Raw genomic sequence first — 9,551 nt, forward strand, 5'->3', positions numbered from 1 at the left:
CAAGTGAGGTCCTTGGCCAGCAGAGGGCGTCCATCTATCGGGTGCGCTCGTTTTTGACACCGTGTGTTGCTTCTTTTACGGTGTCTATGGCACAGACGACCCCGCTCGTGTGTGTGTGTGTGTGTGTGTGTGTGTGCTAGGGTGAACTGTACAAAAACACAGGAAGTAGCCACCATTAATCGACTGGTTAAATATAAGTAGCTGAATGCCATATATTATAATTATGTAATAAATTACAAATAAATAAATCACACATGCGCTAACTGGTTGTTGTTAGCCCCTTTGCGCGAGCTGCTAGCTAACAGCGTACAAAGACACTAGTGGTAAGTGAGCTTGGTCCTGTTCGCTAGCTAACTTTAACTTTAGCTGAGTTAGATACCTGCTGACGGTACGAGCTGTTTCTTCTTGTCGTTAACGTTAACGCCAGTTGTAAACTAGCCAACGATGGACAACTTCGAAACACCGTACGACGAAGAGGCTGAATTCATTGAATGCACGGTAAGCCAGCTAACGTCAGCTTGAGTTACATGCAAGGTTCAAGACAGATGCAGCTTGACTTTTACTACAATGTGACACAAAGGAATATCGTTTAAACCAGAAATAAACCCTCCAGATGTGGGTTATAATCAGTTTTCGTTTGTTTGTGTTGTTGTTGTTGCCTAGTACTGCGTTCATACGTACATATACAACATACAACCATGTAACTCATGGCTGTGAGGATGGACTAAACACAGCTGGAAACATCCTACCATCGTACGCAGCTACGATACACACTGACTTGTGTTTTTCTCTTTAATGAAGGTCTGTGAGAAATCCATAAGAGGTGAAACCTTATACAAGATACACCTGACTACACCGGGACATATAAAGGTACGAGCTTCAGCTGTGAAAGGTCTGCTGCTTAACACTTACTGTAGCTCAAACACACAGTGAGAGACTAATGGTTAGTGGTCAGTGAGCCCTTTACAGTGAGTAGTGTTTTCATTCAGTCACAGGTTTTCCACTGGTTCAAGATTTAACTCTTGCAGGATGGAAACAAGGAGTATCCAAAAGTGATATTTCACTATTGTTTGAACCCATCAGCATCATCTGTGGACTTTCTATTCCCTCCAGTGTGTTATTTCTGATGTATTGCATGCTTGTATATCCTGTGACCTTACATACTTAATCCTGCCAGCCATCTTGGTATGCCAAAGTTAATGTTGCAAGCAAGAACCAGATCAGTGATGACAACAGGAAAGTTACTTTACATTTTTTTCTATGTCAAACTTGAAGTTCTGTGCACGTTGGCGTTTTTTCATGTGTCCTTTAAATTTTGGATCCTGGCTACAACGGCTGATTAAATTGTTCAGTCTCTTCTTTAAGCTGCAACAAACAGACAAAGAAAATGAATGCTTACCAACGTTTGTCCTTGACCATTGTAAAGCTCCTGGTGATTTTGGAGCACCGTGTCTTTAAAGAGCGCACCTTGAAGTAAGTTCATGGCACAGGAAAAGACAACATTTGGCTCAGACTGACTTGCATGACTTGATGGACATTTGCCTCAATGTCTAATGAGGACGATTGTGATGGAAACCGCTTTCTTGCAACAGCAGCTTGTTTCATGTTTTTTTAAAAAAACATGCTGTGTAATTGCTCACCATCACAACCTGTCTCCTTTCGACTTTGCGTTTCAATTCTGAAGCAGCTATTTGTTTTCTGCAGGCCATCACCTATAGCCCATTTTTCTTCATCCTCATCAGTCAAGTTTTGGGGCTCAAGGCTTCAACAACACAGCTCATAGCCGTGGTTGTTTCTCACACCACGCCACTGGTATGGTTGTTGATGGGTTTTGTACATGACAACCAGAAATCCTGGACACATTTACAAGAATATTGGTTAAACTTGACAACCATCTCCAGTGAATCCGGTTCATCTAGTCAAGTGATTTTCTTACTTTTTCTTCAGGGCCTTTTACTTGATTTGTTAACTACTGAGGCTGCCCTAGAGCCACTGTCTCACATGCACGTAAATTGAAACATGTTCTGGCAATTTTGTGTCTGCCGAGGTTTTTGAACCCTTTTTGGAAATTTGCCAGCTCAGGGCCTTGTAAGATTTCTGGACATCTTATGCTTTGGCTTTCATTTGACCAAAAGTTGCAGCGCTTCCAAGTAAAGTGCATTTAAATGAATTTTTTTTTTACGTTCTATGAGGGAGCCAATCGCAAGAGATCTTGAAGATTCATGCATTGATGGGACGGTTTGATAACTGACTTCACACTCGATGCCTGCCTCAGGCCTGGAAGACAAATAATGCACAAGCATGGACAATGCTTGGACAACTAAGCCTTACAGATGCTAATACTTTGTTCACGCTGTGTAGCGACAGTAACTTGGCAGCAGCTTTAATCCTTTTGTCAGTGTCTACACTGGGTTGGTGTGGGGTCAGCTGTGTTTTGGCAGAGCTCAGTGCCCAATAAACAACCCTTGTAGTTATGCATGCAAGGAAAAGTAACTCGGACATTGGTCACTGTCTTTTGGTTATCTTGGTAATGCTGAAGAAAACTGGATTCTGCTTCTCTGCATACGGATATCCATTTTCACATTAAATCTTGTCTTTAAAAGTGAATACAACCTTCTCCCAGGAAGACAGCTTAATATATACAGTTATGTTTAAAAAAAATACTTTTGAAAAACTGACAAGCAGGAGGACACAGCTCTGTCTCCTCACCTACATTAGTTCCTTATGCACTAACTGAACAAAACTTTTACTGCACCTTAAGTGAGCTTTGGTTTTGGTTAACCATTATGTGTTAAAAATGTTTCCATGATATAATCCTTTCTCTGTTTGTAGCAGTGGTGAACTCTAACCAGTGTCCTGTTTACCCAGCACTGATTGACTTTATTTCTATTGCTCTCCTTTTGTTCCTGCCAGAAGGAGGATGGCCTTGTTGCTGCGGGTAAGTAGACGTCATCTTCAGCCTTGTCATTTTGTTCTGCTCTGGCCTTGAGTATATTTGCTGTCTGTTCTGGCAGGTAAATCAGTCCACACACAAAGGTAAAAGAGGTCACTCTAATCTGTTTCCCGGTTTTAATGGACAGCAGTTTCATTCTAGATCGCATCTAGATCAAATCCTTGTGGAATCGTACCTGCCCTGAGCCCACATCGAACACCTTTTGAGATGAATGGGAACGACTACCACAAGCCAGACCTTATTGACCAACATCAGCACCAACCTCTCTAATGCTTTTGTGGCTGAACTGGAGAAAATCCTTGTAGCCAGTTTCCAAAATCTTGTGGAGAGCCTTCAGAAAAGGTGAAGGCTGCTTATACAGCAGGTTAATGCTAGTGGTTTTCTAATGAGATGTCCCACAGTCGCAAGTGTAATGCTTGGTTGTCCACCTACATGTCATTTCATGTATGTTGACAGTGAATTTGGAGGGAGATGTGTGTCCCAAGAGCCAAGATGGCAGCTAAACAGCTGTATAAATCCAGCACATCTGATTGTCAGACTAATGGAGGTTTTGTCATAAATGAAGTGCCAGAACTGGCACATCATTCTGGGTACTGAAACTGGCCAAAGCTAGCCGGAGTGCAGCTAATTGGAGGTCACTGTCAATTCAAATGTCAACATGGATGGCCTGTTGTGTTTTGGTCTTGTTAATAGTACAGGACAGAGGACAGGTATTCCATTTTGCACTTTGTGAGAGATGATTGCTCTCAGTAGTTGAATTATGTGTCTATAGGACAAGAGTGAAACCCCTCAGTGACTGATGGACAGGCAGTGTTTTTCTTCATCCCTGCTATGGGCTGCACAAAATCGGGTATTTCAGGGTCTTTTACTGTCATCCCACAATCTGCATGGACTAATGCATAGAAATTTAGATTTTCACTTCATTTTAGATGGATGAAAGATCCAAATTCCAATTCCCAGCCTGGAGAGCGATGATAGAGCTACCAGCTGGACTGGATCCAGCCTCAGATGCACTGGCATCACAGACTTGGATAGCAGGTTAGCCGGGCTCGGTTCGCTGTGAGATGGGCTTCTTTCACAGCGTGTAGCCTGATTTGTCAGTTTGGAGTCTGTGGACACAACTGGCTGGCTTTGAGAAAGCTCCTCCTATTCTTAGTGGTGCAGTCACTTGATTATATATAAAGAGTTCTGTTTCACATTCTGCAAGGGGAGAGACTGTGGACAATTTTACATTTACACAAGTTAGCCACCTTTACCACTGGGAGACTTTGTGTCTCTTGTGACTTGAGACCTGTTATTGCACAGGAGTGTCCTCTGCTGGTGTCCTTTTGAGTTAGCACTTTATGTTATTCATAAATGTTACTCGTTTACTCATTATTCACGTTGGTGACACTCACACAAAACGGGGCGACAGAGGCCCACTGGTGCCTACAAGGCCGCCCAAAAACTTACACCAGTGAGTGCACCAACACTAACCAACATCGCTGCGGCTCAACGCAGAGAAGCCGACGCGCACATCAAATGTCACCAACGTGTTTTTTTAACTTTCTGTTAAGTCCACGTTAAAAGAAATGTCGACAAAATGTTTTCCAGATGATGCCTGTGCATGTGTCACGTGCAGCCTGGGGAAGAATATTCCAGTTTTACCTGTTGATGAATGTGGTCTACAGTCAAATACAGTTCAAATACTGTATGTTTAAACTGAGCAAAGAGCTTTGACACGCTTATAGTTCACATGAACGTAAATGTTTTGCGAAAAATACATTTTCCTCTCCTGTTGGTAATGTAGGTCACATCTGCATTTAGTTGCTTTTGTCACAAGATGGATGTTACAGGAGGCTAAGGCCATAATGCCTCACCAGGCAGTACTTTTTCTGCAAAGGAGCGTTTATATTCCATATAATCATCTTGGTCAATGTTTCTTTATTGAAGACATTCAAACAGCAACACAAAACAAAAGAATCACGAGATACAGAAGACAGCACGCTACGTTTGCTTCACAGAGATGACTTCTCTGATGATGTAAGTAGAGCAGAATTTGAGGGCAGCAGTGTTCAAAGCTGAAGCATTGGAAATTTATACATAAAAACATGTATGGTTACTCATTTGCAGTAGTCAGATTTTTGATATCAGTATGTAAACTGGAGAATTTAACCCTTCTGTCAGCAGCTCCATTAAAGAAAGTATTTGGTTATTACGTCATCTGCATGAGATGGTTGTGACATCAAGTGCAGATTTAAACAGCTAATTTTGCAAACACGCAAAATGCATTTCTACACTTAAAGGTCCAATGTGTAGGTTTTAATGGCATCGAGCAGTGTGGTTGCAGATCGCAGCTCACACGCTACATTTCTACCCATATAGCCTCCTAAATGTTACACACTGGACCTTTTTAAGTTAGACCATGCACTGAACATGTAATACTTTTACTCTCTGTTGTAATGTTTTCTTTTGCTAACTACAAGTGTTTTGATTTCTCAGGGATTGCTGTCAGACAGCACAGCGTACCGGTATTTGAGGACATTTTACAATATCTGGATTACATGAAGCTTGATGAGCCGATCATTGGTAAATAATGTCAGACCAATTTTTGAAAATGTTTTGTTATTTCATATGTGAATTCGATACCTATTTAACTTCTTTCTGCTTTTATTTTTTAGGTTTGAACTATTTGGACGAAGTGCCTTGTAATGACCCACTAGCAGGCCCCAGATACACATGTAGGCTGTGTCATCAGACTGCAAACCTCGCCGAAATGGTCCGTCATGTGATTGGACGTAAACACCGGCAGAAATATGTGGTAAAGCATTGTAAACATTTTCAGAAAACTCCAGTGGAACTTTTTGAGTGTCTGCTTTGCTGTTTAGTTGAGTAAGGGGAACAGAAGTGAGAATACAGTACCTTTGTGTTTGTGTAGGAACTGAAACGGCCTGACTTGGTGACCTGGGATAAACAATCTATAATAACCCAAGGAGGAAAGATCATACGAGCCAGAGCAGAGATAATAGAGAGACAGGATGGGCGAGGAACTCCAGTGGTGGGATATACAGATTTCATTAACCAGACATGTTGAATATTATGAAATAATATGCACTTTCAGAATCATAACATTTGGAGAGTAACCTACAGTTTGTTTTTATTTATTTCAGATAATGGCGAAAAAGGGGAAAGAGGGCAAATTAAACATCACAAGAGGTACATTCAATTTTTTCTGTGTTGTTGTAACACTGAAGAAAAACAGCCAAGAAAGTGTTCTCACTAGCCTGTCAGAGCATGAATAGTTGCATAGAAATGTCAGGTTCAGAGTTTCATTAAAAACTGATGGTTATTGCAAAAAGGTTTAGAAATATTCCTCATCATATCAGTACATGATGTAATTGTCTCAACATGCATTTTCTGAGGTGGATATGGATAATGATGTGTGAGTCGATAGTTATTTTTTTACCTCATTTTTTAGAAGAATCCCTTTCTGTTTTTAAAGATACGTTGACACTGGGTATGTACATACACATCAATCCCAGTACATATATCTGCATTAAGCGATTTATCTGCCTGGCCAATTTAACAGCCTATCCTTACTAATAATTGTGAAAACATGAATATTTTATTCAGTGGCACAAACTGGTGTTCGGGAGTTGTTTTAAAGTTATGACATGCATTTCATACTTCAATTAATCTAACGTGACCTACTTCAGTCATCTACTCCTCAGACTGCTTATACGAGCAGTATAACATGTAATTTTTTTCTAAACAAATGATGAAATGACCTCTGCTGTAAATCAGAAGAATCCTTGAGGGCTTAATTTCACCCGCACTTTTAACAGTTTATGAGTCACTGCACGTAGCACAAGGTGGAGGGTCACTGCAGCTGTAAAGGAATTATTAAATGAAAGTATGTCTCGGTTAAATTTACTTAAACTGTATGTTTATTCTTGTTCAGTAGTTCCCCCAAGGCAGAACCAAAATAGGGACCGAAATATCTCCCAGAGTTCGACCCAACAAGACGTGCCACCACAACTCATGGACTATCAGAATGACTACTCTCACCAAGGACGCTATCCCCCAGGGCACCCAAATGCACCCTTATTCCATCCAGAAGACCCATACACGTTGGACCGAGACAGGCAGATGTACCAACGGGGCGATGCTCTCAGCCATGACCGTATGGAAGAACAGCTGCAGGGGGCAGATTACAGGGACAGTGATATGTACAGACGAGAGTATATGGACCCTGATTATCGTAGGGAGTACGAAGAGGAATATGGTGAAGATCCACAAAGAAGAGCCGTATTAGAGCCTGGAGGTGTCCCCAGGTATGACTCTAGGGTAGAGATGCCCCGTGGACAGGCTCAGCATGTAGACTATTACCCAGAAGAAGCCCCTTACAGAAGACCCCAGACAGAAAGAGATCCGCTGAAGGAGTTCTACACCGAGGAAGTTAGACGAAGGCGACTTCATTCTGCTGAGCATCAGCCGTCGCAGCCGGTATACCCTGAAGGTGATAACCATCGGTCGTCTCTGAACAGGGAATCCGGTAGACATGACGGTATGAATAGAGCAGGTAGGCAGGGATCGAGTGAACCAGAGGCCAACAGGAAGAGCTTCCCCACACCCCTGGAGAGTGACAGGTCGCGGGACCATTTGTATAATACGATCAGAGATTATTGCCACGAAATGAAAGAGCCACATCAGGAGGAGACAGTTGCCATCCGTGGGCCAGGCAGAACAGGACCCCCTAACTCCCAGAGACAAGTGGAAGTTACCAGGGTCATTTCTGACATCCCAGAGCCATTCAGGCGCTTCCTGAAGGGGGCCGCTAATGACGAGGGACACGGTAAAAGAAAAAGAAAGAGTCGCTTCTCTGATGCCACTGCAGAGGAGCTGGAAACCACAAAAGAGATGTGAGTGATAATGTATCAGGTGGTTTATCTGTTAATCAAACTCCCTTATCTCCATGAAACTGTCTTTGTCTTGTCTTGTTTTATATTGTTTTATTGAATGCTTTGTGTTTTCATCTTCTTACATTGTTGGACGTGTTTGATTTCTGCTTCAAGGTTCAGTGATGAGTACAGACCTCCAAATCCAAAGTTTGGCGGCCGCCCTAGACCAGTCAGTGCACCACTGAGACCTGAAATACATGGAATACAACATCCTGATCTCTATGCAGAATCGCAGGTAGTTCATTGTAAAATTAGGCTATTTGTTGTGATTAATCAGTAAACAATCTGTCTGTTTAAATGATCTGTTATCTGTATTAACTGTTGTAGTGATGCCCAGCCTGTTGTTGTTTTAGGGTCCACATCATACTGAAAGCTACCAAAGAGGAGGCTCTGAGTCAGAGGGTGTCTTTGATATGCTGGTAAGGTCTTGATCTTATGATTTCTAGGAACACGTAGCAGTGCTATATTCGTTATGTAACCATTCATTGAAGTGGAGATTTTAACTATGTCTTTTACGCTTGTCACTTTTTTCCCTACTAGAAAAACATTGAAATTGAGAATGCAGAAGAGGCTGAGTTCCTGAAGAACAAACTTTGCGAACTTCTAAAAGAATTCAAGGCCAAAAAATCAGGGAACGCCGGGGTATGTGGATCTGTTTTTCTAATGGAACGTGTAGTTTAATTCTCTGCCTCTCCGCAGTAGAAATTAACTAAAGAAATATGTTTTTGTTTGTTTGTGTTCAGCAAAATAGCCACAATAGAACAGTCATCTCCAAAGACTACAACAACTATAAGCCAGACCCAGAGCCGTCTCCAAGACCTCAGTATGACACAATCCCCAGAGAAGATTCAGACCTTAGACGATCAGAAGACCTCTACTTTCAAGAAGATAATAGAAGAAGAGGCTGGAAGCAACATGAGCATATACCTGAGGAACAGCTCCAAGAATACCACCATCCTGTACGAGGCGAACCCAGACACCCAAACTCAAACAGAAGCCGTTACGAAGGTAAATTGTATGATGTATTTATTTATATAATGAATGATTTTCTATATGCTTCATAGCAGGCATTGGGTTTGTTCACACTCACCTCAGTCAGATTTGACAAAATGAATCTTCATTTAAACAATTTCAATTCATGCCTTTGCCCTTTTTTTTTTTTTTTTAAATCAGAAGTTTTTGGGAGTGCAGAGATGTCTCTCACACCACGTGCTACACATCTAGATCAGCCAGCACGTTATCCTGAAAGGTTTCAAGAACCTGTGCACCCTCGTGACTACCAGCCTGCTGCTGAGGAGTTTCTGGACTCTCACTCTTCTGCACCTCCCTTCCAAATGGAACGAGGACCCAGGATGGACAGGGGGCCCCGGTACTCCAACAACCTGGACAAAATCACCTCCACACTCTTGGAACTTGTGGCAAGGAAATAATTTTCAGATTTCCTTAGATGTTGTGTGAGCTAAATATCCATACTTTTAATGGAATACTTCATAAATATGATTTTATGTTAATTTTCATTCTTCCTTAGTCTTTGTTCTTTAGAACATTTTCTGTAGACATTTGTGGAGAGTTGCTTCTTAAAAAAAGTGTTTATGTAAATATTAAAACATTTGTCTATTTCAGCTGTCATTTCTTTCAATCCTCATATTACTGTTATC

The 9,551-nt window shown here is 41.6% G+C and overlaps 1 protein-coding gene across 7 annotated transcripts; it reads left to right on the forward strand.

Annotated features, from left to right (window-relative positions):
• Window positions 1-103: 103 nt before the first annotated feature.
• Window positions 104-9,515, forward strand: si:ch211-13c6.2 (uncharacterized protein LOC100000125 homolog). 7 transcript variants are annotated; one of them, XM_051391037.1, is made up of 13 exons: window positions 104-498; window positions 802-870; window positions 2,914-2,938; window positions 5,435-5,521; window positions 5,614-5,753; window positions 5,871-5,990; window positions 6,103-6,148; window positions 6,894-7,854; window positions 8,008-8,128; window positions 8,247-8,312; window positions 8,434-8,535; window positions 8,637-8,901; window positions 9,067-9,515. In XM_051391037.1, exons 1-13 carry the CDS (start codon window positions 445-447, stop codon window positions 9,321-9,323), a joined length of 2,313 nt encoding a protein of 770 aa, XP_051246997.1. In that variant the 5' UTR covers window positions 104-444; the 3' UTR covers window positions 9,324-9,515. The 7 variants fall into 7 exon arrangements, with proteins under 7 accessions (XP_051246997.1, XP_051246998.1, XP_051246999.1 ...); XM_051391038.1 differs by having other exon boundaries at window positions 6,897-7,854; XM_051391042.1 differs by lacking the exon at window positions 104-498 and adding an exon at window positions 3,095-3,295 and having other exon boundaries at window positions 805-870.
• The last annotated feature ends 36 nt before the right edge of the window (window positions 9,516-9,551 follow it).

Source organism: Dicentrarchus labrax, unplaced genomic scaffold (genome assembly GCF_905237075.1).
Source record: "Dicentrarchus labrax unplaced genomic scaffold, dlabrax2021, whole genome shotgun sequence".
In the NCBI taxonomy this organism is placed as follows: domain Eukaryota; kingdom Metazoa; phylum Chordata; class Actinopteri; family Moronidae; genus Dicentrarchus; species Dicentrarchus labrax.

Excerpts from the sequence above, each read along its gene's own strand:
- si:ch211-13c6.2 (XM_051391037.1), top strand. The coding sequence starts at position 445 with ATGGACAACTTCGAAACACCGTACGACGAAGAGGCTGAATTCATTGAA. Across the intron at positions 6,149-6,893 it reads CAAATTAAACATCACAAGAG|TAGTTCCCCCAAGGCAGAAC; the intron begins GTACATTCAATT and ends ATTCTTGTTCAG. Across the intron at positions 7,855-8,007 it reads CTGGAAACCACAAAAGAGAT|GTTCAGTGATGAGTACAGAC; the intron begins GTGAGTGATAAT and ends TTCTGCTTCAAG.